Raw genomic sequence first — 27500 nt, 5'->3', positions numbered from 1 at the left:
TCCACAAGGACACGGGCTCACGTCTGCCTGAGCTTACTGGCGCCGCGGCGTGCATTGGATGCTGTGTAGCAGTAAGTGTGCGGTTGTGATGCGGCATTCCCTGGATCCTGATTAGTCCTGGGTGTTTCCAACTTTGGATAAAACTCTAAATCTCTGCAGTTGTTCTATCGATACATGTTTTCTCGAAATGCAAGGGAGTAAAAACAAAAAATGTAGGGTTCTGCATCGCAGTTAAGTAATGGCTAAAACAAAAGTCTGCTCCGATAATTCTGACTTCTGCAGGATTTCTTGAGGTGTCCTACACAAAATCAACCATAAATTTCATAGACTTGTAGAGTTAAAGAGAACTACTGCACAGAAACAGGCCCTTCAGCCCATCTAGACCTGGCCGTACTTGTTCTTCCTGGTCCCAATGACCTGCACCTGGTACCATAGTCCTCTATACCACTCCCATCCAAGTACTTTGACAAAGCTCTCTTAAGTGTTGAAAAATCAAACCCACATCCACCATTTCTGCTTATTCCACACCAGCAGTATCCTCTGAGTGAGAAATTTCGCCCTGATGTTCCCCTTAAACATTTCACCTTTCACCCTTATCCCATGACCTCTACTTCTAGTCTTACCCGACCCCAGTGGGAAAAGCATGTTTGCGTTTACCCCTATCTATTCCCCTCATAAGTTAACACAATGACTTGTGGCCTTCTCAGGAGAGGCTGTAGAATGTTCTGTGGTATTTAGAAGAATGAAGGTGAACTAATTCAAATATAGATCAAAAGGGGGCCTGGAGGCGTAGTGTAAGAGAATGCAGAATCGGGTTTATTTTCACTGATGTGACGTGAAAACTTACTGTGCAAAAATAGAAAAATTACTATAAAGTACAATAACTAGTAACTAGTCCCAGCGTAAATGATGAATAAACTCTTTTCAAGCTTCTAGCCGAGTTACAATCGATACTTGCACCCGGTTGGAAGCCCGAGACGGGTTTACTTGTGGTACAAGAGTGTTCATGAACTGTTCAGGAATTTGATAGCCGGGGGGAAGAAGTTGTTCCTTAAACATTCACAGGCTCCCGTACCTCCTCACTGATGTTAATATTGAGAGGTGGGCATGTCCCAGATGCTGAGGGTCCTTTATGTTCGTGACAAAAGCGGTCGGAGGGAGAACTTGCAAACTGCACACCTACACTCAGTGTCCACTTTATCAGGTACACCTGTACACCTGCTTGTTAAAGCAAATATATAATCAGCCAATCATCTGGCAGCAGCTCGGTGCATAAAAGCATGCAGACATGGTCAAGAGGTTCAGACCAAACGTCAGAATGGGGAAGAAATGTGATCTGAGTGACTATGGTCGCTGGTACCAGATGGGCTGGTTTGAGTATTTCCCAAACTGCTGATGATCTGGGATTTTCTCACGTAAGTCTCTAGAGCTTACAGAGAATGATGTGCAAAGCAAAAAGCATCCCATGAGCACAGTTCAAGAAATTTGTGCCAAGGCTGCCCGCAAGTGTCACTGTGCTTACAGCACAAACAGCTTTTTTGGGCGGCTTTCATCTAAACCATATTGAAAAGTTAAATATTTATGATGAAATGCTTTTTTTTAAAATAAATATTCTGAATGGCTTGGGGCTGTCTTGGAATTGGTAGGATATAAGTTGAGGCCCTGAATTTGACTGCTCCAGATCCTGTATCAAGTGAAGAAAGTTAATGGCATGTTGTCCTTCTAACAAGGGGAGTTAAGTATAGGAGCAAAGAGGTCCTTCTGCAGTTGTACAGGGCCCTGGTGAGACAACATCTGGAGTATTGTGTTCAGTTTTGGTCTCCAAATTTGAGGAAGGACATTCTTGCTATTGAGGGAGTGCAGCGTAGGTTCACGAGGTTAATTCCCGGGATGGCAGGACTGTCATATGTTGAAAGATTGGAGCGACTGGGCTTGTCTACACTGGAATTTAGAAGGATGAGAGGGGATCTGATTGAAACATATAAGATTATTAAAGGGATTGGACATGCTAGAGGCAGGAAACATGTTCCCGATGTTGGGGGAGTCCAGAACCAGAGGCCACTGTTTAAGAATAAGGGGTAGGCCATTTAAAACAGAGTTCAGGAAAAACGTTTCACCCAGAGTTGTGGATCTATGGAATGCTCTGCCTCAGAAGGCAGTGGAGGCCAATTCTCTGGGTGCTTTCAAGAAAGAGTTAGATAGAGCTCTTAAAGATAGCAGAGTCGAGGGATATGGGGAGAAGGCAGGAACGGGGTAGTGATTGTGGATGATCAGCCATGATGACAGTGAATGGCGGTGCTGGCTCGAAGGACCGAATGGCCTACTCCTGCACCTATTGTCTATTGAATCTCAACCTTTGTCCAAAACTTGTGAAGTATGATAAAGGACTGCACTGTGAAGCTGCACGTCTTTATGGATCAGGTCACGATCTGAAAGTTTAAAACACCCCATGACACAGTTGTGAGCAACACAACCTCTCTTTTTTTTACAGCTGCAGGAACCAACCACCACTCTGTGAGCAGGAAAATTTACGCAGCCTGAAAACTGTGTGGCAGTTTAATAAAATATTATATAAAAAAGAAAATTCCAGCTGTGCAGGAGCATTTCAGTTGCTTGGAGTAGGGGTTCTTAACTTTTTTATGCCATGGACCAATAAACTTAAGAAAAGGGTCCACGGACCCCAGGTTAGGAACCCCTGACTTCGAGGCAACGGTGGTTGAGGGAGCAGCTGGGATTCTCTTGAACACGAGAGATTCTGATGAAAGGTCCAAAACGTTGATGGCTTTCTCCCCTCCAGAGACGCTGAGTTCCTCCAACGTTCAGTGCGGTACTCTCCTGATCCAGCTACCATTCATCCCTCAGCTGAAGTGGTTCACCTTGAGGTGAGCCGAGTGTGGAGTCATTGTTCTCTTAAAGAGCTAGCGTAGAAGAGATTAGGGTTGAATTTCTTGCAATTTTAAGGTAAATTATTTTTAATTAAAGCTTTCAAGATATTAAGGGGAGCTAACGGTGGTCAGTGAAAGGCCTAGATAGAGTATATGTGGAGAGGATGTTTCCTATTTCGGGTGAGCAGCACCAGAGGGCACAGACTCAGAACAGAAGGACATCCCTTTAGAACAGAGATGAGGAGGAATTCCTTTACCCAGAGGAAGGTGAATCTGGAATTCATTGCTTCAGATGGCCGAGGAGGCCCGTCCCTGGGTATATTTAAGGCAGAGGTTGATAGATTCTTGATCAGTCAGGGCATGAAGGGATACAGGGAGAAGGCAGGAGATCGGGGCTGAGAGGGAAATGGATCAGCCATGATGAAATGGCAGAGCAGACTCGATGGGCCATATGGCCTAATTCGGCTCCTGTGTCTTAGGGTCTAAATGCCCCATTTGCATCAGTGGCCAACGCAATTCAAGAATAGTGCTGAGGGCAGGCCGCAAGTGTCACCCCCCCCCCCCCCCCCCGCAAACACACAGTCAAGGGGAGAAGGTGCAAACTCCTTGCAGGTAGCAGCAGGAATTGGAACCCAGGTTGCTGGTACTGTAACACATTCCGCTGCTGTACCACTCCTTCGTCTGCCTAATGTGTAATATTGCGTATTAGAACTAAAATTGGGAAATACTCTTAACAGCTTGCAAATAGTGAGACACTGCTCTGTAAATTCCACAAAATTGGTTTATTATATCTTGTATCTCCAAGTCCCTCTCCGCCATGTACCTGTCCAAGGATGCTATTGTACTTGACCACTATTGAGAAATAAGTATCTCTGTCAACTCTGGCAACTCAACTCGTACGTGGAAGAATTTGCCCCTCGGGTCCCTTTCCAAGTCTTCCTCCTCTCCTAAACTTTTGCTCCCTAGTTTTGGGCTTCCTTACTCTGTGGAAAAGACCTGATTCTCCCTCAGTGGTTCATCTCGCACTGTTTCGAGCAAGTTGATGTGAGGTAAGGGGATGAGCATATCGACAAACCCAATCCTAACAAACCATGCAGGATGTTAGCATTTATTCAGTGTTTACGTACTGCCCGTTACACCGCTGGCGTTTGGGGCGGCAATGAAGGTCCTCCATCTCTGGTGGTGATCAGGGCTTCCTTCCTTGTGTCGGTAGCTTCCTCTCTTTTCGCTACTGTCAGTCATGCAAGTCCCAGGTGGAGACCATCACACTAAGATGTAGAAGGATCCCTCATTGCTGTTTCTGTAACAGTTTTGCTTTACCAGTCAGGGTTGTTCGCCCTGAGCTGAACCCACGGACCTGGAGGACCAGTGGACCACTCTTCAGTCTGGCCTCTGCCCTTTGACCTGTCCAGCATGGGTGACCCTAACAAGAGCCAAAGCATAAAGGCCTGACTTCAGCCAACATAGCTCTCATGGTCATTGAGGCACGCAAGCCTCCAAACCCAACGACAAGGTTGTGGTCCTCTTGGAGGGCAGCCGTGTTTGAAGAGTACATAACATTTAAAGATATTAGTTTTATTTGTCACGTGCATCAAAGCATAAAATGTATCGTTTTGTGTCAACGGCCAACACAGTCCGAGGATGTGCTGGGGGCAGCCCGCACATGTCACCACACTAACGATGCTGACATAGCATGCCCACAACTCACTAAGCCTAACCCTAACCCATACGTCCTGGGAGTTTTGGAAGCAGAGCACCCAGACACTGGGAGAACGGTTATACCTCCTTACAGACAAAGGTTAGAATCAAGCCCGATCATGCTGCTGGCACTGCAGAGTGTTGCGGCGACCGTTAACGCAGTGGTGCTGTGCGTCAGACCTCAAGCTTTGCTCTGTGAGTGGCTTGTGGATTTGTGAAGCCTTGCCCCATACATCTGTGTGACGATCGTTCTCAGAACTTGCCATGCTAACGTGTCAGTTTGGTTTTGCTTAGTAAAGCTCCTGGGAGTCTTGGCAAAGCAGAAATATAAGTGAGTTTCTCAGTGTGCAAAAATGCATCAGCCTCGCCACGACCCCTGACAGTTGAACTTTACAGCTCTTCAGTTGGTGGACTAGCTTGGATGTCAGTGGCTTTGAGTTCTCTATCTGTGGCTCTTGAAATGTATAAGAGGTAATCTGTATAGCCTTTATCCTTTCATAAATCTGCAACCCATTCTTGGTATTTTTAGTCATTTTAAAAGTTGGTTTTGCAAGCCAGTGTATGGCAGGATTTCCCACGTTCGGTCTGAATGAGACTTGGTATGACTGCTCCTGTTGTTGTAGATCACCAGATACTTCTGAACCTGGCATCACGTTCAGATTCATGCTGAATGTAAATTTAACCTTGGCTGAAAAGTACTTCTCATTACATTCTGTCCTCCCTCCCTCATAGAGCACGAATGGTGCATTGTGTTCATTACAACCTTTCATCCTGTCTACACCACCTTTCCCCCAGTTCTTCCTAGTTCCACACTTGCCCCTCATTCAGTACACTCATCCCATGTCACGACACAAATTGTCCTTGAGGTGTTAGTGGTCTTTAGTGGTCTTGTCCCTCAGGGGAAACCCTGGAACCCTTCCTTCCCACCATGTCCTGAGACTGACTAAGCTCCTTTCTTGACGGGACAGGTTCCCTGTGCTCCAGTGTAGTTGGACAGCAAAGCTCACCGTGAGTCAGTGCTGTGATACAAAGGAATCCACAACACGTCAGGTAGGGCCAAAAGTAAGCACGGTGTCTGGGTGGTTTAGTAGTGTAGTGGTTAGCCTAATGCTTAGTTCCCCAGACTGGACTAATGATCGGGGTTGTAAGTTTGATTCCCTGTGGCCAAAGGGAATGTATATTCAGTAGATTAAACATAGAATTTTTTTTACCATCTTCTTTGTGACAGTAAGGTGGTTGAGTCTGAACTGTCCTCCAAGTTATCTCTCCTTTGTTCTGAAGGAACCCTGTAAAGGGGCAGCTCAGCGCCTCCTATAGGTAGTACTGGCAGTGATGGTAAATCGGTTTATTCTTGCCACACGTACCCAGGTACAGTGCAAGAACTTGTCTTGCATACCATCAGAGTCATGTTTATCATCAGTTGACACGTGAAATTTGTTTTGTGGCAGTGGTACAGTCGATATGAATAAGCAGTGTGGCACGGTAACCTAGTGGTTAGCACGATGCTTAACAGTACAGGCAACCTGGGTTCAGTTCCCATCACTGCCCGTAAGGAAGTTTGTACTTTCTCCTGGTGACCGCGTGGGTTTCCTCTGGGTGCTCCAGTTTCCTCCCACATCCAAAGATGTGCCGGTTGGTAGGTTAATTGTTCGTTGTAAATTATCCTGTGATCAGGTTAGGATTAAAATTGGGCAATTGCTGGGAAGGGCCTGATCTGTGGTGTATCTCAAAAATAATTTTTAAAACGGGTAGCGTTCATGGGTTTGGGGTCTGTTCAGAAACCTGATGGTGGAAGGGAAGAAGCAGTTCCTCAAACTTGGTGAATACGCATCTTGGGGCTCCTGTACCTCCTCTCTGATGGTAGTAATGAGAAGAGGGCCTTAATAATGGATGCCGCCTTTTTGAGGCATTGCTCGTTGAAGGTGTCCTCACTGCTGAGGTGGGTTGGGTTTCCAGCCGTCTGCACATAGAACATTTGGTTGAATTGGTTTATTGGTATCTCACGTACTGAGGTTCAGTGAAAAGCTCGTCTTGAATACTGTCCAATACTGAACAAATTGAATACTGATCAATTTGTTGCATCAGTGCGTTGAGGTGGTACAAGGTAAAACAGTAACAGAGTGCAGAATGAAGTGTTGCAAAGTGGAGCGCAGGTAGACAGTGAAGGGTGGGGGCCACGGCAGGGCAGAGGTGAGAAGTCCACGTTATCACGTGAAGGGTCTCTTCTAAAACTGATGCTCATCTTGGCCAGTCACCTCTGTAGTTCCCAGGACATCTTCAAGGAGCAATGCCTCAAAAAGGTGATGTCTTATCACTAAGGGCCCCCATCACCCAGGGCATGCCCTTTTCTCATTGCTACCATCGGAAAGGAGCTACAGGAGCCTGAATCAGCAATTCAGAAGCAGCTTTATCCCTCTGCCATCTGATTTCTGAATGGACATTGAACCCATGAACACTACCTCCCTACTTTTTATTTCTGCTTTTGCACTAAGTATTTGATTTAACTAGTATGTATCTTTACTATAATTAAGTTCTTTCTATTGTTTTGTATTGTACTGCTGCTGGAAAGTCAATAAATTTCACGACATACGCTGGTGATATTAAATCTGATTCTGACAGGTTTAGAAGTTACCCTTGAGCCTTGAGGTAGGTGCTTCCCAGATTTTGTATCTTCTGCCTGATTGGTGGGAGTGGTCCTGCTTCTTTACTGCTGCAGCAAGAACTAAAGGCAGACTTGATGGAGAGGAGTCAATCCTGATGAAGAGTCTTGGCCTGAAATCGTTCACTCTTTTCCATCGCTGCTGCCTGGCCTGCTGAGTTCCTCCAGCCTTTTGCGTGTTGTTGCTTTAATTTCCAGCATCTGCAGATTTTCTCTTGCTGGCCGCTGGAGGGGAGACCGGGGTCCATGCCGTGGGCGCAGTTCAGCACAAACCTCTGCAGTTTCTTCACGTCTCGGGCAGAGAGATTACCGCACCAAGCTATGATGTATCTGTGTGGAATATTCCCTCTTGTGCATTACACACAACTTCCCGGGGGGGGGGGGGGGGGGGTGAAATTATTAACACTAATCTTCATTATGGAAATCCAAAGGTAGCTGGTAAAACTTTTGAATGAGCAACAACATATATTTGGAAATGTGAAACAGTGCCTTATTTTGTCGGTTTAACCAGGCTTGGAAGGCTTTGTCAATGGCAGAGATGTTACATTGGGAATTCCTTGTTGGAAGGCTTGGCAGAATTGGAAACACAAAGTACACTGCAGACGCTGTGGTCAAATTAACACATACAAGCAAGCTGGAGGAACTCAGCAGGTTGGGCAACATCCATTGAAACGAGCAGTCAACGTTTTGGGCCGAGACCCTTGGCAGAATTGGGGCTGGTTTACAAAGCAGGTGGCTTAGGGGTCAGAACTATAATGGAGTATTCTGTGTAGTCACATTAGGTTGGAGGCAAGGGTGTAGGACCATGTCGATGAAAATTAAAAAACACTAGATCAGGGGTTCCCAATCTTTTTTTATGCCATGGACCAATACCATTAAGTGAGGGATCCATGGACTCCTGGTTGGGAACCTCTGTATAGATGCTACAGATCTAAAGTAAAAAATGCTGGAAATAGCAGGTTGGGCAGCATCTGTGGGATGAACAATAGAAAGCTTAGTCAGTATTTCAGGTTGAAGGCTCTTGAGTGGAGAAAATAAGTTGGCCATGGCGGAGCAGATTCAGTGGGCCGAATGGCCTAATTTAGCTCCTGTATTTCAGGACAAAGGCTCTGAGTGGGCGTGAAAAATAAGTCGATCGAATGGTGGAGTAGACACTGATGGCTAGATGGCCCTAATTTTGCTCTATGTTTTGTGGTCAGAACTAGGAAGGGGTTCAATAGAAACTGAAGGCAAGGTTGGAGATGGTGGGGGGGGGGGGGTTGATGCCTCTTGAAAGGGTAACATCAGGAAAAGGCTGTAAGCAAGGTTAGAGAGAACATGGACAAAAGAATGCAGGAGTTGTGAAATGCAGAGCAGGGAGATTTGCCTGGTGGTTCAGGCTGAGAACCCCCTCCACTCCTAGAGAGGAAAAAATAGTGCTGTGTAATGGGAAGGGTAAATGAAACAGGAAACAAGACTGAACCACTATCACCGATGAATGACTGGTACAGACAGAAATCCTGTTGGCTGAAGTTTGGACTTCAGTGTTAAATCCAAAAAGCTGTGACGTGCCCAGATGGAAAATGAGAGGCTCTTCCTCAAGTTTGCCATGAAGACAACAGAGAGAGTGGGTGAGGGACGGGGGATTAAAGTGACAGCAACAAGGTGTGGGAGGACCCCGTAGCACGTGGGCAGAACGTGCAAACTCCACACAGGAAGCACACGAGCTTGGGATCCAACCCAGGCCCCTGAATATTTGAGCCCCACTGTGGCAGGTGAGCATTGCGCAGTATCAGTTATAGCAGATTAGCCATTAAAGTTCAAAGTAAAATTCGTTATCAGACTACATGCACGTCACCACATACAACCCTGAGATTCTTTTTCTGCAGGCATACTTAGCAAATCTATAGAACAGTAACTACAAACATTGGGAACTGCTAACTGTGCAAATACAGATATAAATAAATAGCAATAAAAATGAGCATGAAGTAACAATGTAAGAGTCCTTAAGTGAGTAGCTATCCCCTTGTGCGAGTCCTGAGGATCCTGTACCTTCTGCATGATGGCAGCAGTGATAAAGAGCATGGCCTGGGTGGTGAGGATTTTTGATGGATGCTGATTTTCTATGCCAGCATTTCATGTAGATGTGCTCAGTTGCTGGGAGGACTTTACCCGTAATGTACTGCGACTTCCTACTCAAAGGCACTGGTGTTCCATACCAGGCTGCGGGCAGTCAATCAGCACACTTTCCACCACACGGCTGTAGAAGTTTGCCAAGGTGTTCAATATCATGCCAAACCTCCGCTGACTCCTGAGGAAGTAGAGGTGCTGCCGTGCTTTCTTCACAATTATATTTATAGGAAGACATTAGTTGAGGAAGAAGACCAAATCGTGTGCTGATACGATTATTTGCAAGAAGCTATGAGACTTTGTTAAAGTAATAGCAGCCGGTAACAACAATTTTTTTGTGTGTGTGTGTTTGTTTTGTCTTCCTCAGGACTGGGAGATAGTTGTCCTTGGGAAGCTGAAATGGGACCTGTCTGTGACAACTCCAAATGACTTCATTGAACACATCCTCGGGAAGCTGGCATTTCTAACGGACAACCTGGAACTTATCAAGAAACACACTCAAACGTTCATCGCCATGTGTGCCACAGGTATGGAGTGGTTGACCACCTGCCTTTGCAGGAAAAGAGGAAGCTAATTATGAATGCCAGTTCTTTTAGAGTCAAGCCCAATTATAACCAAGTGTGCTGAGAGCAAGTAACCTGGTGATGAAAACCTTGACTGCAGTGTTAATTATTTACTGAGATACAACACAGAATAGGCCCTTATTCGATACGGTGTGGAATAAGCCCTTCGAGCCATGCCACCCAGCAAACCCCCAATTTAATCCTAGCCTAATCACGGGCCAATTTACACTAACCAATTAACCGACCATCCGGTATGTCTTTGGACTGTGGGAGCACCCGGAGGAAACCCACACGTTCACGGTTATAATGTACAAATTCCTTAGAGGCAGCGGCAGGAATTGAACTGGGGTCGCTGGTACAGTAAGGCGCCGTGCTAACCATCGCGCTACAGTGCTGCCACGCGGGCAGGTAGATAGAGACAATGCGCAGGATAGAGTTGTACATAAAATTGTTGCAAGACAGTGAAGGAAAAAAGTGAAAGAGCGAACTAGAATCAGAGACACATCCATGGTACACAAGCAGAGGGCAAAAGGAAATCCTTACTTACTGCAACACCATAGGCACAGGTAAGTAGAATTCACAAGAAAGACAACGTAAGCATAAACCATACATAATCCTTGCAAGAAAATCAATTAGAAGAAGAAAGAAAAGTCAATTTTAGTGCATAGTGTTGCTAAAGTATAGTTTTAGGCTTGTGCTGGTGGGTTCAAGAACTGAATGGTTGAAGGGAAGTAGGTTTTCCTGAACCTTTTGGTCTGGTCCCTGAGGTGTTTTTTTTTACCTCTTGCCCGATCATAGTAATTAGAAGAGAGCACCTCCTGTGTGGTGAGGGTTCTTAGTAATTGATGCCAGTATTTCTTTGAAATTGTGTTTTTGATCACTTTTTTAAAAGGTTATTGAGTAGGTGAATCAACTGCTGATCGCTCTAAGATACATTACCATCATCAGCGTTATCAGGGGCTAAGCAGGCGCTACGCCTTGCCCAAGGGTGACCTGAGGCCTAGTGGAGGGAAGGAGTGCCTTGCACCTCCTCTGCTAGCAATGTATCTCCATCCTGCTCTGAGGCTCAGCTCACCTGAAGTTGGGACTGATACAGTCACAAAAAAATATGCTCCTGTGGACCTATTCACTCCACTGCCCAGCATCTACCACGGTTAACCAGGATTGGCTACTTCCAAGGTTCCCAACCTTTCGTATGCCATGGATCCTGTCATTAACTGGGAGCTTTAGGTGAGTTACTCACGTGCAGTCCTTAGGGCTGTTTCAACAAAGTCGGACAAAATGTAAGCACAAAAGATTCTGCTTGTCTTGGTCCGAAACATCCAAGAAACTTCCCTTCATGGACACTGCCTGACGTGTTGAGTTCCTCCAGTATTTTGTGCCTGTCAGTTAACACACACAGGCAATGGAGGAACTCCTACAGTTCAGAGGATGGAAGATGTGGAGATGCATCTCTACCAAAAGCGGTGTAAGGCACTCCTTCCCTCCGCTAGCCTGCAGGTCACCCTTGGGCAAGATGTGGCACCTGCTTAGCCCCCACCCCCCCCCAATCAGTATCACGTGAAACCATGGGAGCAGGTGGCGGGTGGTCGTATGAGCAGCCGGTGCAGATCACAAGTCCTGGTTATGCGACCACTGACGCCAGGCAGACAATCTCCGAAGTGTATTGATAATGGCTGGGGTCGCCTGTCTCATAAAGACTGCCCAGAAGGTAATAGCAAACAACTTATGTAGGCAGATTTGCCAAGAATAATCATGGTCATGGAAAGACCATGGTCGCCCACGACATGCAACACGGAACATAACGAACAAAGATCAGGTCGGGCAGCATCTGTGCAGGTGACAGGCAGTCGATGGTTCATCAGGGCTGGAAAAAGAGATGGGAGATAGCCAGTATAAAGAAATGGATGGAAGGGGTGGAGTGAGAACTGGTGGGTGATGTGTGGATCCAAGTTGAGGGGTGGAGTGGTGATAATCACAAACAGTTTAATATCACTGAGATGTGTGAAGTTTATAGCTCGACAGTAGCAGTACATATTTTTTTTAAAACCACAAGTTACAATGAGAAATATGTATTAAAATTTTAAATTAATTAAATGTGCGTTGTCCATTTAGAGATCTGATGGCAGAGCAAGAAAACACAGCAGTGTCTCCACTTCCCAAGGAGATTGAGGAAAGTGAGGGCCCCCCCCCCCCCCCCATCTTAACTGTATTTTCTAGGAGTACCATTGAGAGTGTCCTGACAAGTAACATCTCCATCTGATGTGGAAGTGGCTGAGCATCAGACCGGAAGTCCCTACAAAGGGCTGAGAGGATCATGGGGGTCTCCTTGCCATCGCGTACGCAGGGACCTTAGTATTATCGAGGATCCCACCCAACCATCCAGCATCCTCTTCGATGTTCTACCATCAGACAGGAGACTCGGATGCATAAAAACAAAGAAGCAGTTTCCAGACAGTATGAGTTTTTCTGTGATAAGCTGCTGGAACATCGGCTGCTGAGGGTGCAATTAGTTTATCCGGGGATTATTTCAGGCTTTGGGGTGCCAAAATAGTGCAACTGCATCACAGCGCTTACGACCCTCGATTGGGGTCCGATTCCCTCCGCTGTTCTGTAAGGGGAGAACGTACAAGCTCTTTAACTGTCTGACTTTCCTCTGGGTGCTCTGGTTTCCTCCCACATTCCAAAGACGTAGCGGTTAGTGCTGGGGTTTGCAACCTTTTTTATGCCACGGACCAATTCCATTATGCAAGGGTTCCGCAGATCCCAGGTTGGGAACCTCCAGGAGTTGAGGAGTTGTGAGCTGTCTCCGCACCCCTTCGCTGATTTGATTCGACAAAGACTACTCCTTTCGCTGTACGTTTTGATGTGCATGTAACGAATCAAGCTGATCACTATTGGAAAAACTCTTTACGGTTCTCGGGGGCGGGACGTACAGTGACCCTCTGTGTGGCCCTGTTTCAGATTTTAACTTTGCCATGTACCCGCCGTCAATGATCGCGACCGGGAGCATCGCTGCAGCTATCCGTGGCCTCGACATCACGTGCAGTAACCTCTCGGGTGAATCTGTGACGGAGCTGCTAGCCAAGATTACCTGCACAGAGCTGGTGAGTTAGCACGAAGGAGGCTGAGGGGCAACTTGAGAGGTGTGTGAGATGAGGGGCACGGATAGAGTGGACAAGCCGGCTCCTTTTTTTTCTCCCCCCGTGCTGCCAGTGGCTTAATACCAGAGGATAGTTGCTGACAACTTTTAAGCAGAGCGGAAGGAAGTGTAGAAGGGACGTCGGAGTTAAGTATTTTACACCACGAGTGCTAAATGCGAGGAAAACACTGCTGAGGGTGGTGGTAAGGGCAGACATATTCAGGACATTTACGAGACTCATGGAGGGCACGTGGATGAAAGAAAAACGGAGGGGTAGGAGGTGTATATGAGAAAAGGGCTAGATTGATTGATAGATAGATACTTTATTCATCCCCATGGAGAAATTCAACTTTTTTTCCAATGTCCCATACACTTGTTGTAGCAAAACTGATTACATACAATACTTAACTCAGTAAAAAAAATATGATATGCATCTAAATCACTATCTCAAAAAGCATTAATAATAGCTTTAAAAAGTTCTTTAGTCCTGGTGGTAGAATTGTAAAGCCTAATGGCATTGGGGAGTATTGACCTCTTCATCCTGTCTGAGGAGCATTGCATCGATAGTAACCTGTCGTGGAGTAGGTGATACATCATGGGCTGAAGGGTCTGCACTGTGTGGTTTTATGTTTTGCTAAATTCACCTCAAATTCACTCCCCTCCACCGTGGCTGCAGAGTTATCCACCTACCAGACTCGTTGCACTTAATAAACGGGGCACTTCCCAAATCTAGGGAGACGCAAGGGATTGCAGTTGCTGGAATCTGGAGCCTTCTGGGGGAGCTCGGTGGGTCGGGTGGCATTTATTTGTTTATTTCTTCCATCCAAGGGAGTAAAAATCTTTATGTTGCGTCTCCGTCGCAGTGTACATGGAATAAGGAATACAGGGAATGTGGGAGGTGTTTTGTATACATTTATGTACAGTCAGATCAATGTGTATTGGTAAATCTGATGGCCTGGTGGAAGGAGCTGTCCCGGAGCCTGTTGGTCCTGGCCTTAATGCTGCGGTACTGTTTGCCAGATGGAAGCAGCTGAAACAGTTTGTGGTTGGGGTGGCTGTAGTCCCTGATGATCCTCCGGGCCGTTTTTACACACCTGCTGCTGTAGACATCCTAAATAGAGGAAAGTTCACATCTACAGCTGTCCACACCACTCTCTGCAGTGCCCTGCGATCAAGGTTCCCGTACCGGGCAGTGATACAGCCGGTCAGGATGCTCTCGATGGTGCCCCTGTAGGAAGTCCTGAGGATCTGGGGACTCACACCAAACATCTTCAGCCATGTGAGGTGAAAGAGGCGCTGTTGTGTTTTTTCACCACAGTGCAGGTGTGATCCTTGGTGATGTGTATACCAAGGAACTTAAAACTACTCACCCTCCCAACTATAGTCCCATTGATGTTAATAGGGACTATCCTGTAATCCATGATCAACTCCTTTATGTGCGCGCTGGTCTAATTGAGTCGAGAGGAGATGATGTTTCCAAGTCAAACCTTGGCTTTGGGACTTGTCAAACCAAAACCAAGAGGATCAGGGGCTTCAGGTGAATGGGGCTGCCACTTCCAGTTCAGTGTTCCCTCTAAAGTGTGCGCGGGCACACATCTTTCGCTGCTAGCATGCACAGGAATTTAAACTGTGCGTAGAAGGTTGCCACCCTCTCCCCCGTTGGCATGACAAGTATATTTCAGTATGGCACACAATCGCATTTCCTTTTCCAGTTTGACAACGTGGAATTTGTGATAATGTGTCTGGTTTGTTTATACTGGTTTTATTGAAGAAATTATTCAGTGCGCACACATTGTCATCACTGGGCAGAGAAAAAAATTGCACGGCACAAGATTTTTGGGCGCCCGTTAGAGGGAGGAACATTGCTCCAGTTTTCCTCTCGAGTTGCAAACCACCCGGGCTCATTGCTGCTGCTTTGCCCTTGCTGGGTCCAAATCCTGGAGAGACTTCCCAGGCAGCACTGAGGGAGTCCCTTCACCGGCAGGCCGTTCGCCTCCGCCTCTGAAGGGCATTTTGCGGGGGGGGGGGGGCAATAAATGCTAAGCTTCTGGTCCCTCTCAAACCTGTAATCTCGCAGAGAGTGGGGTACCAATAAGGTGCTGCAAAACAGCATTGTCTGCTCTTTGGAAGGTCATAGGTCAGAGCAAATTAGGCCATTCGGCCCATCGAGCTTGTCCACCCTTCCATCATGGCTGATTTATTATTCCCCCTCAACCCTATAATCCTGACTTCTCTCCGTAACCTTTGACACCCTAACTAAGCAAGAATCTATCAACCTCTGCCTTAAATACATCTGGTAACTTGGCCTCCACAGCCGTCTCCGGCTAAAGAAGTTCCTCCTCGTGTATATGATTGAAACATATAAGATTATTAAGGGATTGGACACACTGGAGGCAGGAAGCATGTTCCCGCTGATGGGTGAGTCCAGAACTAGAGGCACAGTTTAAGAATAAGGGGTAGGCCACTTAGAACAGAGTTGCGGAAAAACTTTTTCACCCAGAGAGTGGTGGATATGTGGAATGCTCTGCCCCAGAAGGCAGTGGAGGCCAAGTCTCTGGATGCATTCAAGAGAGAGTTAGATAGAGCTCATAGATAGTGGGGTCAAGGCATACGGGGAGAGGGCAGGAACGGGGTACTGATTGTGTATGATCAGCCATGATCACAGTGAATGGCTGGTTAGAAGGGCTGAATGGCCTGCTCCTGCAGCTATTGTCTATTGTCGGTTCTAAAGAAACGTCCTTGTATTCTGAAGCTGTGCCCTTTGGGCCTAGACTTCCTTCGTTACAGGAAAATTCCTCACCACGTCCACTCTGTCCAGGTCTTCCAATATTAATAGATTTCAATGAGATCCCTCCTCATTCTTCTAAACTCCACAGGCCAAGAACCATCAAGCACACCTCATACATTAACCCTTTCATTCCCAGGATAATTTTCGTGAGCCTCCTCCAGACCCCCTCCAATGTCAACACATCCTTTTTTTTTTAAGATAAGGGGCCCAAACCTGCTCTCAATACTCCACAAGTGCAGTCTGACCAGTGCCTTATAGAGAACCGGTGATGCTGAAAGCAGGCTCTCAAACTCTCTGTGGCCGCCCCAGTAGAAATGCAAGCAGCTATCCGAGCTCACTCTGCAGTGAGGCGGTTGTACAGGTATTTTGGACCGGGTCGGTTAATGGGCTGAGTGCTGTTCTGACAGCAGTGCTGTAAACTGCACAGCACACAGTGATTATGACTCATATCAGGAGCTTCAGCCTGGCCGCGGTATCCCTGACACTAACCACTGAGCGGATCTTTGGATTGCTGTGTCAAAGAAGCTCGTGCCAGTCAGCACTCTCGAATGTACAACCGCTGCTGCTCCTGCTGACAGTAATTATTTTGCCGGTTGCTAAGCAGGATTGGGAAATGCCTAATGTTACAGTAATCGGAAGAGGTGTACAGCTTTTATCGTGCCTGTTACCGAGATCCAGGATTGATACATATAATGCCAGGGGAGCTCAGCAGGTCAGGCAGCATCTCTGGAAAAGAGTGAGCAGTCAACATTTCGGGCTGAGACCCTTCTTCGGGACTGAGAGGGAAGGGTGTGAGATGCCTGAGTTAAAAGTTGGGGGGTGGGAAAGAGGCGAGCTGGAAGGTGACAGGTGAAGCCAGGTGGGTGGGAAAGGTTAAAGGGCTGGACAGGAGAGGAGAGTGGACAACAGAAAGGGAGGTAGTAGGCAGGTGTGAAGAAGTAAAAGGTCAGGCTGGTGGGGGGGGGGGGGGGGGGTGATTTTTGTTCACCAGAAGCAGAAATCAATAGTCGTACCATCAGGTTGGAGGCTACCCAGAGGGAATATGAGGTGTTGATCCTTCGTCCTGAGGATGGCCTTGACACAAGGAGGCCATGGATCAACCTGCCGGAAAGGGAATGGGAAAGATTCAAGACTGGACATTCTTCAGTACACGAGTGTGAAGGAGAACAAAATGATTGTTACTCCAGATCCGATACGGCAAGCACGAAGAACACAATTTTAAAACACTCACGTGCATAGAAAAGCAATTCTATAAAACACGTACAATTAGCTGATGTATGTGGACTGATGGTACCGTATGAACGTGTGACACCAGGGAGTGTGCAGATGCTAGAGATAGAAGCATAGAAAACCTACAGCACAATACAGACCCTTCGGCCCACAGGGCTGTGCCGTACATCCAGAGTAACACATATCAGGGTCCTGATGAAAGGTCTCGGCCTGAAAAGTTGACTGTTATCATTTCTATAGATGCTGCCTGACCCTACTTCCTCCAGTAGTTTGTGTGTTTTACATAAAATGACTCTAGGTGGTGTGTATGTTGTGGTGGGTGGGATAATGGGTGGAGGTGTTGATCAGCCTGATGGCTTGCTGGAAAGTAACTGTTCTTGAGTCTAGTGGTCCTGTTGTGGATGGTACGAAGCCTCTTCCCCGATGGGAGTGGGACAAACGGTCTGAGTTGGGGCTGGGGTGTAGTCCTTCATGATAATTGCTGGCCTTTCTCCAGCACTTTTCTGTATATACGTCCTTGATGGCGGGGTGGGCTGATGCGGGTGATGTGTTCGGCTGTTTGTACATCGAAACGTGCAGTGAAATGTGTCGTTTGCATTCACAGCCAACAGGCCCGAGGACGTGCTGGGGGCAGCCTGCAAGTGTCACCACACGTTCCAACACTCGGCAGAACAACACAAGCCTGTTCCTCCCACACACGCACACCGTCCTCTGACCCCCAGACTAGGCTGTGTTCTTCAGCCTACGGCAGACTCTGTTTCGGACACGCAGACTTTGGGCCTTTGACTGCCAGGGAGGTCTGCAGACCTAGTGGTCTGGCCGAGGGGCCTCGACTGCCCACCTTCCAGTTCCATAGCACAAGAGCCGGCCTCCCCTCCATAGACGCTGAATACACTTACCACTGCCTCAGCAAAGCAGTCAATGTAGACTCCACCCACCCTGGTCATTCTCACTTCTCTCCCACCCCAGCCATAAGATAAGATAAACGCAATCAGAAATAAAAGCAAAGCTTATTTTAGTATATAGTTTTATCAAAGTTACCATCGTGTTGCTAAACCCCGGTGATTAAGGCTTCAACATTTGGTTCAAGAACTGAGCAGTTGGCAAGGAAGTAGCTGTTCTTGAACCTGATTCTGCAGGACTTCAAGCTGCAGTACCTCCACCCTGGTTTAATTGTTTACTTTGCGATACAGTACAGAATAGGCCCATCTGGCCCTTTGAGCCCATCCTCCCCAATGTAACTCTTAACCTAATCAGCAGACAATGTACAATGACTAATTAACCTACCAACCAGTGCATCTTTGGACTGTGGGAGGAAACCGTAGCACCCATAGGAAACCCACGCATTGCAAGAGAAGGGCATACAGACTCCTTACAGGGGACACTGGGATCGAACTGCGAGCTCCACCTCTAGCTGCTGCGGTACCGAGGCACCTGATTAAAGCTGTGAAAAGGTGTGTGGCCTGGATGGTGAGGATCGTTGGAACCCGGCACCTCCAGTGGGGGCGGAGAGATGTGCCCTGCCACGTTGGCGAATGATATACCAGACCACAATGTCAGTGCCATTGGCGATTGTCTTATTAGTGTTACATTCAGAGTGTTGTCAGACTGTCCTGGCTTGGTGGATAGGTGTGAAGCTGCCACCCGAACGAGAAATGGAGGGAGGCAGCAGTCCCCATGGTAACCATCCGGAAGGAGTTCAAAGCACTTGGGCCTAGCTTCTGTCTTAGTCACACAGCACAGGAATGAGTCCTTTAGCCTGACGTCCATACTGACCCAACTGGTCTACATGAGCCAGTCCAATTGGCCTGCATTTTGCCCCTATCCTTTTCTATCAAAGTACCTTCCAAATGTCTTAAAGTGATTGAACCTACCCATGGCAGCTCGTTCTATATAACCATCACCATCTTTCCTTAAACCTGTACACCCTCTATTTTAGACTTCCCCCATCCTGGGAAAATGATGGTGACCGTCCAGCTTACCTGCACCCTTGGTGAATTTGTACGGTCTTCATTTAAATGCTCTGCCCCTAACCCCACTGAGACTGAACCTGGCACCGTTATCCTTTCTGGGATCTTACTTAACTAGAGACACCTGCCAACTGGAAGTTTGAACGTCCCAGCACTAGTGGTCCCTTCCAGTGCCCAGGTTCGGTAGTGCCAGCCCTGTTCACCCCTGTTGCTGGACCAGGACACACCATGTCCAATTTCCTTACCCATTACCATAACAACTGCTCCCTACATTAAAGTCAGTTTGAATTTAAAGTCCGTGTGTGTACAAATGCTATGAGAAACTTAACTTGCAGCAGCATCGCAGGCAAAGAGCATCAGAAACAATATTCACAAGAAAATCATAAATTTGTCAGAATCAGGTTTAATATCACCAGCATATATCATGAAATTTGTTGTAATGCAGCAGCAGTACATTGCAAAACTGAGTAATAAAACTTAGTTGGCATGGCTGTTAGCGTAGCTATTAGTTTAACAGTATAACAGTGCCAGCAACCTGGGTTCAGTTCCCACCACTGCCTGTAAGTAGTTTGTATATTCTCTCCTTGACTGCGTGGGTTTCCTCCAGGTGCTCTGGTTTCCTCCCACAATCCAAAGCAGTACAGGTTAGTAGGTTAATTGGTCACACGGGTGTAATTGGCGCGGGCTCATTGGGCCGAAAGGACGTGTTACTGTGCTGTATCTCTTAAATAAAGAGAGAATTCAAAGCTGTTGATCCTCTCCACCACTGATTTCCCAACATAGACTGGTGCACTTCTGCCCTCCCTCCTCTTCCTGAAATCAGTAATCAGCTCTTCAGTTTTGCTTGTGTTGAGGTGGAATTTAAGTGAGGGCTCATGCGAGTTGGGGGCCAAGTGTGTGGGTGTCAGATGTCCTATCGGAGACTTGTTCCTGATTATGCTCAGTGCTGTGAGGGTTTACCATCAGTGCACATCCGCAATTATTTACGCTCAGCAGCCACTTGGTTAGGTACACCTGCCCATTAAGGCAAATATCTAATCAACCAATCATGTGGCAGCATCTCAACGCTTAAAAGCATGCTGACATGGTCAAGAGGTTCCAGATGTTGTTCAAACCAAGCAGAATGGGAAAGAAAGTGACTTTTGACCGTGGGGTGATTGTCGGCACCAGATGAGGTGATTTGAATATCTCAAACTGCTGATCTCCTGGGATGTTCACGCACAGGGGAGAATGGTACAAAAAGGAGAAAAAAAATATCCAGTGAGTGGCAGTTCTGTGGGTGAAGACGTCTTGTTAATGAGAGGTCAGAGAACGGCCTGACTGGCTCAAGCTGACTAACTCAAATAACCATGTGTCACAACAGCAGTGTGCAGAGGACCCTCTGTGAACGTACCACACATCGAACCTCACTGATGGGCTACATGAACGTACACTCATGAGGCACAGGAGATACCAAATAAAGTGATCACTGAGGGTATATTCTGTAAACCTCTGAAGATAGTTTAGTTGTTTATTTCTTCTGTCTCTATTCTTTATTTGAATTTTTAAAAAGCAGCAGTGGACATTGGGAGGGGGTGGAATTGGAAAGCAGGCTATTTGAGAGTATAGTTTCCTGCATCTCCTTTGATCGTGGTAATTGGAACCAATTATAATGCAACAACCCCCCGAAGGCTCTTGTTCTGCTATTCATCCTGAAGGAGAAAGATCGGGATGAGTTTACCTCGAGAGTATTGTTCTTGTTCTTTCATCTCTCTCTCCGTCAAGCACTCAATACCTCTCAAACCGTGCTGTTACCTGCGCTGCGGCGAGCTGGAAGTTTCTGTTTCTCCCCCCTCCCCTTCGGAAAGTTGTTCTCTTTTGGCTTCTCAGCTGCTTCCCTCCTGGACAGCTGTTGAAGATTAGGAGAAAAAGCCTTCTCTCTTTGAGGGATGTGCCCGGGCATTGTGAAGCCAAGAACCTGAAGCAAATGGTGCACAATAGATGGCAGTGGGTGAATGAAATCTGGCTGCGTCTAAAGTTACGGGACGCGGACAAAACCAGCCACTTAGATGTTTGTGAGCGCTGGCTTGTGGGGCAGTCTGCTTGAAAAGGGAACAGATGGAAGGTTGCGTTCTTAGTGATATCTGGCGGTAAAGATCAGCTTTTTTTTAAACTGTTTTCACATTCTTTCTCTCCCCCTTCAACACGAAAGTCACAGATTTTTCTAAAAACATGACTATTAGGATGTCAGTACCGAACACGGACCTTGAGGGTGTGAATATGTTCTCAGTTGAGAGTTACTTTCTTCACTCCCCCCGCCCCCCCAACACCATTTCAGTTATTAAGTTTTTTTTCACACTAAGGTAAGTTTCCTGTGGTGGATCTTAACTGCATTTTATAGGAGCATCACCGAGACTGTCCTGACAAGTTATGCAACTCCATCTGGAATGAAAGGAGTCGAGCATTGGACCGGTAGTCCCTATGCAGGACTGTGAGAGTGGCTGAGAGGATCATAGGGGTCTCAGGGACATTTATCAGGAGCACGGCATACGCAGGACCCTTGATATTATCAAGGATCCATCCATTCAGCATCGTCTGACCTTCCACCATCAGGCAGGAGACTCTGATGCTTAAAAGCAAGAACAGTCAGGATGGGGGGCAGTTGCTTCCCTCAGGCCATTAGGCTTCTGAACTCCCTCTCACTTTGTATTCAAAGTGTCACCGGTTAAGCTATTCCATATCTTATATTTATGCACTTTATCTGTAATCCATCTGTAGATTTCATCCTTACTTTCATAAGCTGTGTGTGTTTTGTGTGCTACAGTGCTTTATACTCTGGTTTGGAGAAACATCTTATTTGACAGTATACATGTATATAGTTAAATAACAATAGACTTGAACAGTGCTGACTGAAACGCTACCCTCTGTGTCACTGCCCCCATTGATAAATGGGGCAGGTTCAGTGAAGATATGAAGTGTGCTCTCGTAAAGTAGCGAGGGGCTTGGTGGAGCTGACCCATTAATGCCAGTAGCGAGTTTCAGTTTAGGTTTAGGGTTAGGTGTTGATTTGAAATAGTGAATTGGCTCGATTGTATAACATTTCAGCTGCCAATTGTATTTCCACCGTGCAGGAGGTGAGAATTCTTATTAATGATGTAGTGGAGGTTCTATTTTTAATTTACCACTTCCTTTACCGTGCAGTGTGAACCTCGAATTCCTGGTAAGAATAGATAGCCTGCTCTTTTAAGTTGTCATATCAATGAGGTAAAGTCTCTTGATTGTCGCATTATGTGATAGTGTAGTACTCCAGCCTAAAAATATACTGGCAATGTTCTTTAATTTTGCTTTCACTTCTTTCCCCTCGCATGCCATGGCCCTAATCTACCAAATAAGACCATAAGACATAGGAGCAGAATTAGGCCGTTTGGCCCATTGAGTCTGCTCTGCCATTTCATCACGGCTGATCCATTTTTCCTCTCAGCCCCAATCTCCTCCCAGAGCGGCTTTCCACGAAAGGCTTCAGCATCACAGTTGTATTGTGATACTACTGCATTGCAAAAAGGCTGGGGGTCCACAGTCGTGTTGTCTTCCTTAGATTTACTGTGCGCGTCCACAAGGAAGCAAGTCTCAGTGTTGTATAGGGTGACATATACGTACTTAAAAGGCGAGTAGTCCCAGGTTCGAAACATTCAAGAGAACGTTCGATAAGTACATAGGTGATAGGAGTACGGTAGGCTATGGTCCCTGTGCAGGTCAATGGGAGTAGGTAGTTTAAATGGTCTGGCACGGACTAGATGGGTGGAAGGGCCTGTTTCTGTGCTCTACTTTTCTATGACTATAGGTCAGGAAATTTGTGGTTTAGCAACTCACCCACTCGCCTTCCTTCCCCCTCACCTGATCTCACCTATCACCTGCCAAGCTTCCAGCACCCCCACCTCCACACACACACACACACACACACTCCCACCACCTTATTCTGGCTGCTTTTCTCTTCCTTTCCAGGCCTGAAAGGTCAACTCTTTATTCCTTTCAGTAGCCGCTGCCTGACCGGCTGAGCTCCTCCAGCATTCTGCGTGAGTGTGTTGTTCTGCATTTCCAGCATCAGCAGAACCTCTTGCTGTTGGATGTACCAGCAACTGCTGGCAGTGCGATTTGATTCCCATCCCAGGGTAGTACGATTTGTCCCATAAGACAAAGGAACAAAAGTCAGCCATTCGGCCCATCGAGTCTGCTCCGCCATTTCATCGTGAGCTGATCCAATCTCCCCTTTAGTCCCATTCCCCCACCTTCTCACCATAACCTTTGATGCCCTGACTACTCAGATACCTATCAATCTCTGCCTTAAATACACCCAATGACTTGGCCTCCACTGCTGCCCGTGGCAACAAATTCCACAGATTCACCACCCTCTGGCTAAAAAAATGTTTTCGCATCTCTGTTCTGAATGGGCGCCCTGCAATCCTCAAGTCATACCCTCTCGTACTAGACTCCCCCGTCATGGGAAACAACTTTGCCACATCCACTCTGTCCATGCCTTTCAACATTCGAAATGTTTCTATGAGGTCCCCCCTCATTCTTCTAAACTCCCAAGGAGTATAGTCCAAGAGCGGTCAAATGTTCCTCATATGTTAACCCTCTCATTCCCGGAATGAGAGGTCCCTGCCTCCACCACAGAGCTGGAGGCTGAGGCTTAGTCCGAGAACTTCTGGCAAACCAGTGGAAAGTTCAGATCAGTGGTATCATCAGGAAATGAACATTTCCAGATATGACCTCCTGTGCACAGTAAATCAGAATTAGGAGGTTGTTTGGCTGTGACAAAAGAATAATAATGATAATAACAATAAGAAGGTTGTTTCTGCCTTTTTCTAGCTTCTTCACCCTTCACTTTCAGTCCTGATAAAGTGTCTCGGCCTGAAAAGTAGGCTGTTTATTCCCCTCCCTAGATACAGCCTGGCCTGCTGAGTTCCTCCTGTAATTTGTGTATGCTACTTTGGACTTACAACATCTGCAGAACCTATTGTGTTTATAAAGCTGCTAAACTACATTTCCACCCCCCACCAGCCCCCAGCCCCCAAGACATGGATGTTGCTGGTCCCCAGATGAAGAGATCTTGATCCAATATGTCTGTCCATTTCTCACCACAGATGCTGCCTGACCCACTGGGTAGTTTGTTGCTCCAGGTTCAAGCGTCTCCTGTCTCTTGTATCTCCAACATTAATGGCTCTGAGCAACAGTGGGTATCAGGAGTTAACCCTAATGATGTTTCTTGCACTGCATATACAGTGACATGCAAACGTTTGGGCAGCCCTGGTCAAAATTTCTGTTGCTGTGAATAGCTAAGCGAGTAAAAGATGACCTAATTTCCAAAAGGCATAAAGTTAAAGATGACACATTTCTTTAATATTTTAAGCAAGATTACTTTTTTATTTCCATCTTTTACAGTTTCAAAATAACAAAAAAAGGAAAAGGGCCCAAAGGTGGGCCCCCTGCATGGTCGTACTTAGTAACACCCCCTTTGGCAAGTATCACAGCATGTAAACGCTTGCTGTAGCCAGCTAAGATTCTTTCAATTCTTGTTTGGGGGATTTTCGCCCATTCTTCCTTGCAAAAGGCTTCTAGTTCTGTGAGATTCTTGGGCCGTCTTGCATGCACTGCTCTTTTGAGGTCTATCCACAGATTTTTGATGATGTTTAGGTCGGGGGACTGTGAGGGCCATGGCAAAACCTTCAGTTTGCGCCTCTTGAGGTAGTCCATTGTGAATTCTGAGATGTGTTTAGGATCGTTATCCTGTTGTAGAAGCCATCCTCTTTTCATCTTCAGCTTTTTTTTTACAGACGGTGTGATGTTTGCTTCCAGAATTTGCTGGTACTTAATTGAATTCATTCTTCCCTCTACCAGTGAACTGTTCCCCGTGCCACTGGCTGCAACACAAGCCTAAAGCATGATCGATCCGCCCCCGTGCTTAACAGTTGGAGAGGTGTTCTTTTCATGAAATTCTGCACCCTTTTTTCTCCAAACATACCTTTGCTCATTGCAGCCAAAAAGTTCTATTTTAACTTCATCAGTCCACAGGACTTGTTTCCAAAATGCATCAGGCTTGTTTAGATGTTCCTTTGCAAGCTTCTGACGCTGAATTTTGTGGTGAGGACGCAAGAAAGGTTTTCTTCTGATGACTCTTCCATGAAGGTCATATTTGTGCAGGTCTCGCTGCACAGTAGAACAGTGCACCACCACTCCAGAGTCTGCTAAATCTTCCTGAAGGTCTATTGCAGTCAAATGGGGGCTTTGATTTGCTTTTCTAGCAATCCTACAAGCAGTTCTCTCGGAAAGTTTTCTAGGTCTTCCAGACCTCAACTTGACCTCCACTGTTCCTGTTAACTGCCATTTCTTAATTGCATTACGAACTGAGGAAACGGCTACCTGAAAACGCTTTGCTACCTTCTTATAGCCTTCTGCTTTGTGGGCATCATTTATTTTAATTTTCAGAGTATTAGGCAGCTGCTTACAGGAGCCCATGGCTGTTGATTGTTGGGACAAGGTTTGAGGAATCAGGGTATTTATAAAGCTTTGAAATTTGCATCACCTGGCCTTTCCTAGCGATGACTGTGAACAAGCCATAGCCCTAACAAGCTAATTAAGGTCTGAGACCTTGGTAAAAGTGATGTGAGAGCTCAAATCTCTTGGAGTGCCCAAACTTTTGCATGGTGCTCCTTTTTTTTTTCCACTCTAAAATTGTACAGAACAAAAATAATACACTAATCTTGCTTAAAATGTTGAAAAGAATGTTTCATCTTTAACTTTGACTTGTGGAGATCAGTTCATCTTCTGCTTAACTATTCACAGTAACAGAAATTTTGACCAGGGGTGCCAAAACTTTCACATGCCACTGTAGACCAGTCCAGACCAAATATAGCAGGCTTCCTTCACTGACGGTCATTCATTCACCAGTTCTGAGCAAGGGTCCCCGGCCTGAAACTTCAGCTGCTTTCTCTTTCCACAGCTGCTGCTTGTCTGGCTAAGTTCTTGAGTGTTTTCTGTTTCTGTATTTGTAAACTAGATGAATTTGTGCCTCATTTCAGTAGTTTCTGTATTATGGTTGCTGTCTTTTTTTAAATCCCATACTTATTTAATGGTTTGAATTTAAATTCCCCAGGATTTGAACTCGATTCTGGCCACCATGCTCTTACAGCGGCCTGGTCTAGTGTTCCTGTCACTGCACTTGAACAAAGTCACAGGAAATTCTCCAAGGGAGATTGAAGTTGTAGGAGCACTCAGTATGCCATTCAGAAGTTCCTTGTCAAGTCAAAGAACACTACAGCTCTGAAACAGGCCCTGCTCCCTCCATACCCTTCCCATCCATGTACCTAGCCCATCGAGTCCAGGCTGGCTGGCAGGGCAACCCATTTCCCAATAATTGTTCTACGCATCCCAGTCCTCTTCCCCCCCACATTCCCATCAGCTCGATACCCTGATGAGGTTGCCGGGGGCCTGTGTGGAGCTGTGCTCAACCTCTCCTATCCACGTAGCTGTCCAATTGCCTAATCGTACCTGCCCCTGCCCCTCCTGCTGACAGTTCGTTCCAGATACCCGCCAACCACTCCCCTACAGTTCCAAATTAAAGATCACTGGGTTAAGGTGCGAAGGGAAGGATTTAAGAGTCCTGAGGGGCAACTTCTTCCATACAGTGGTTGGCGGGTATCTGGAACGAGCTGTCAGCAGAAGGGGCAGGGGCAGGTACGATTAGGCAATTGGACAGCTACGTGGATAGGAGAGGTTGAGCACAGCTCCACACAGGCCCCCGGCAACCTCATCAGGGTATCGAGGACGGGCTTATAGCGTTGCAGGGGCATCTGAGACCGACTGATCAGCAGTCAGTCATACACTGGGACTCCAGAGCAGTGCACACCAAGTTTTGGAGGAGCTCAGCAGGTCAGCCAGCGTCAGGGGAGAAGAATAAACAGTTGATGTTTTGGGCCGAGACCCTTCATCAGGACTGGAAATGAGAGGGGAAGAAAGTGTGGGGGTACAATCTGGCAGGAGGTAGAGATACAGGGCTGAAGAATGAGGAATCTGATGGGAGAGGAAGGTGGACCTTGCGGAAAGGGAAGTGGGGGGGCAGGGTGGGTAACCAGAGGGAGCTGAGGAGAAGAGAATTGAGACCTGCGGTGAGAAGAGCTCAGGCTGTAGTGAAATTGTAGCTTAACTTTTCTGCAAGCTTTGATTGTCAGGATGTGAGAAAGCTGGTACATTTCAGTTCCATGAGGTGAATTGCATGTACAAAAAAGGTGAGTTAACTCGAAAGATTAACATGGTTCAGTGACCATTTCAGCCGCCCACTCACTTGTAGTGTTCTTTGCGGTGATGTACAAATGCAGTGATTCGAAGGGAGAGCTGTACACCGACACTGGGGAAATTCGGTTAGCTTAGTCATCTTTTCTGGGAATGTGTTCGTTGGTAAACGGTGAGAAATTTTTTTT

General features: G+C 46.6%; 1 protein-coding gene across 1 annotated transcript in view; it reads left to right on the top strand.

Moving 5' to 3' along the window:
* LOC140717340 (G1/S-specific cyclin-D2-like) overlaps nucleotides 1–27500 on the top strand; it is a 44840-nt gene that overhangs the window by 5306 nt on the left and 12034 nt on the right. The window contains exons 3-4 of the mRNA XM_073030828.1: nucleotides 9719–9878; nucleotides 12879–13021. Coding sequence (XP_072886929.1) covers nucleotides 9719–9878; nucleotides 12879–13021 — 303 coding nt within the window. The remainder of the gene's footprint in view (nucleotides 1–9718; nucleotides 9879–12878; nucleotides 13022–27500) is intronic.

This window comes from Hemitrygon akajei, chromosome 27 (assembly GCF_048418815.1).
Source record: "Hemitrygon akajei chromosome 27, sHemAka1.3, whole genome shotgun sequence".
Classification (NCBI taxonomy): Eukaryota; Metazoa; Chordata; class Chondrichthyes; order Myliobatiformes; family Dasyatidae; genus Hemitrygon; species Hemitrygon akajei.
Note: the sequence above shows the minus strand (reverse complement) of the source record. Positions and strands in the feature narration are given on the sequence as shown.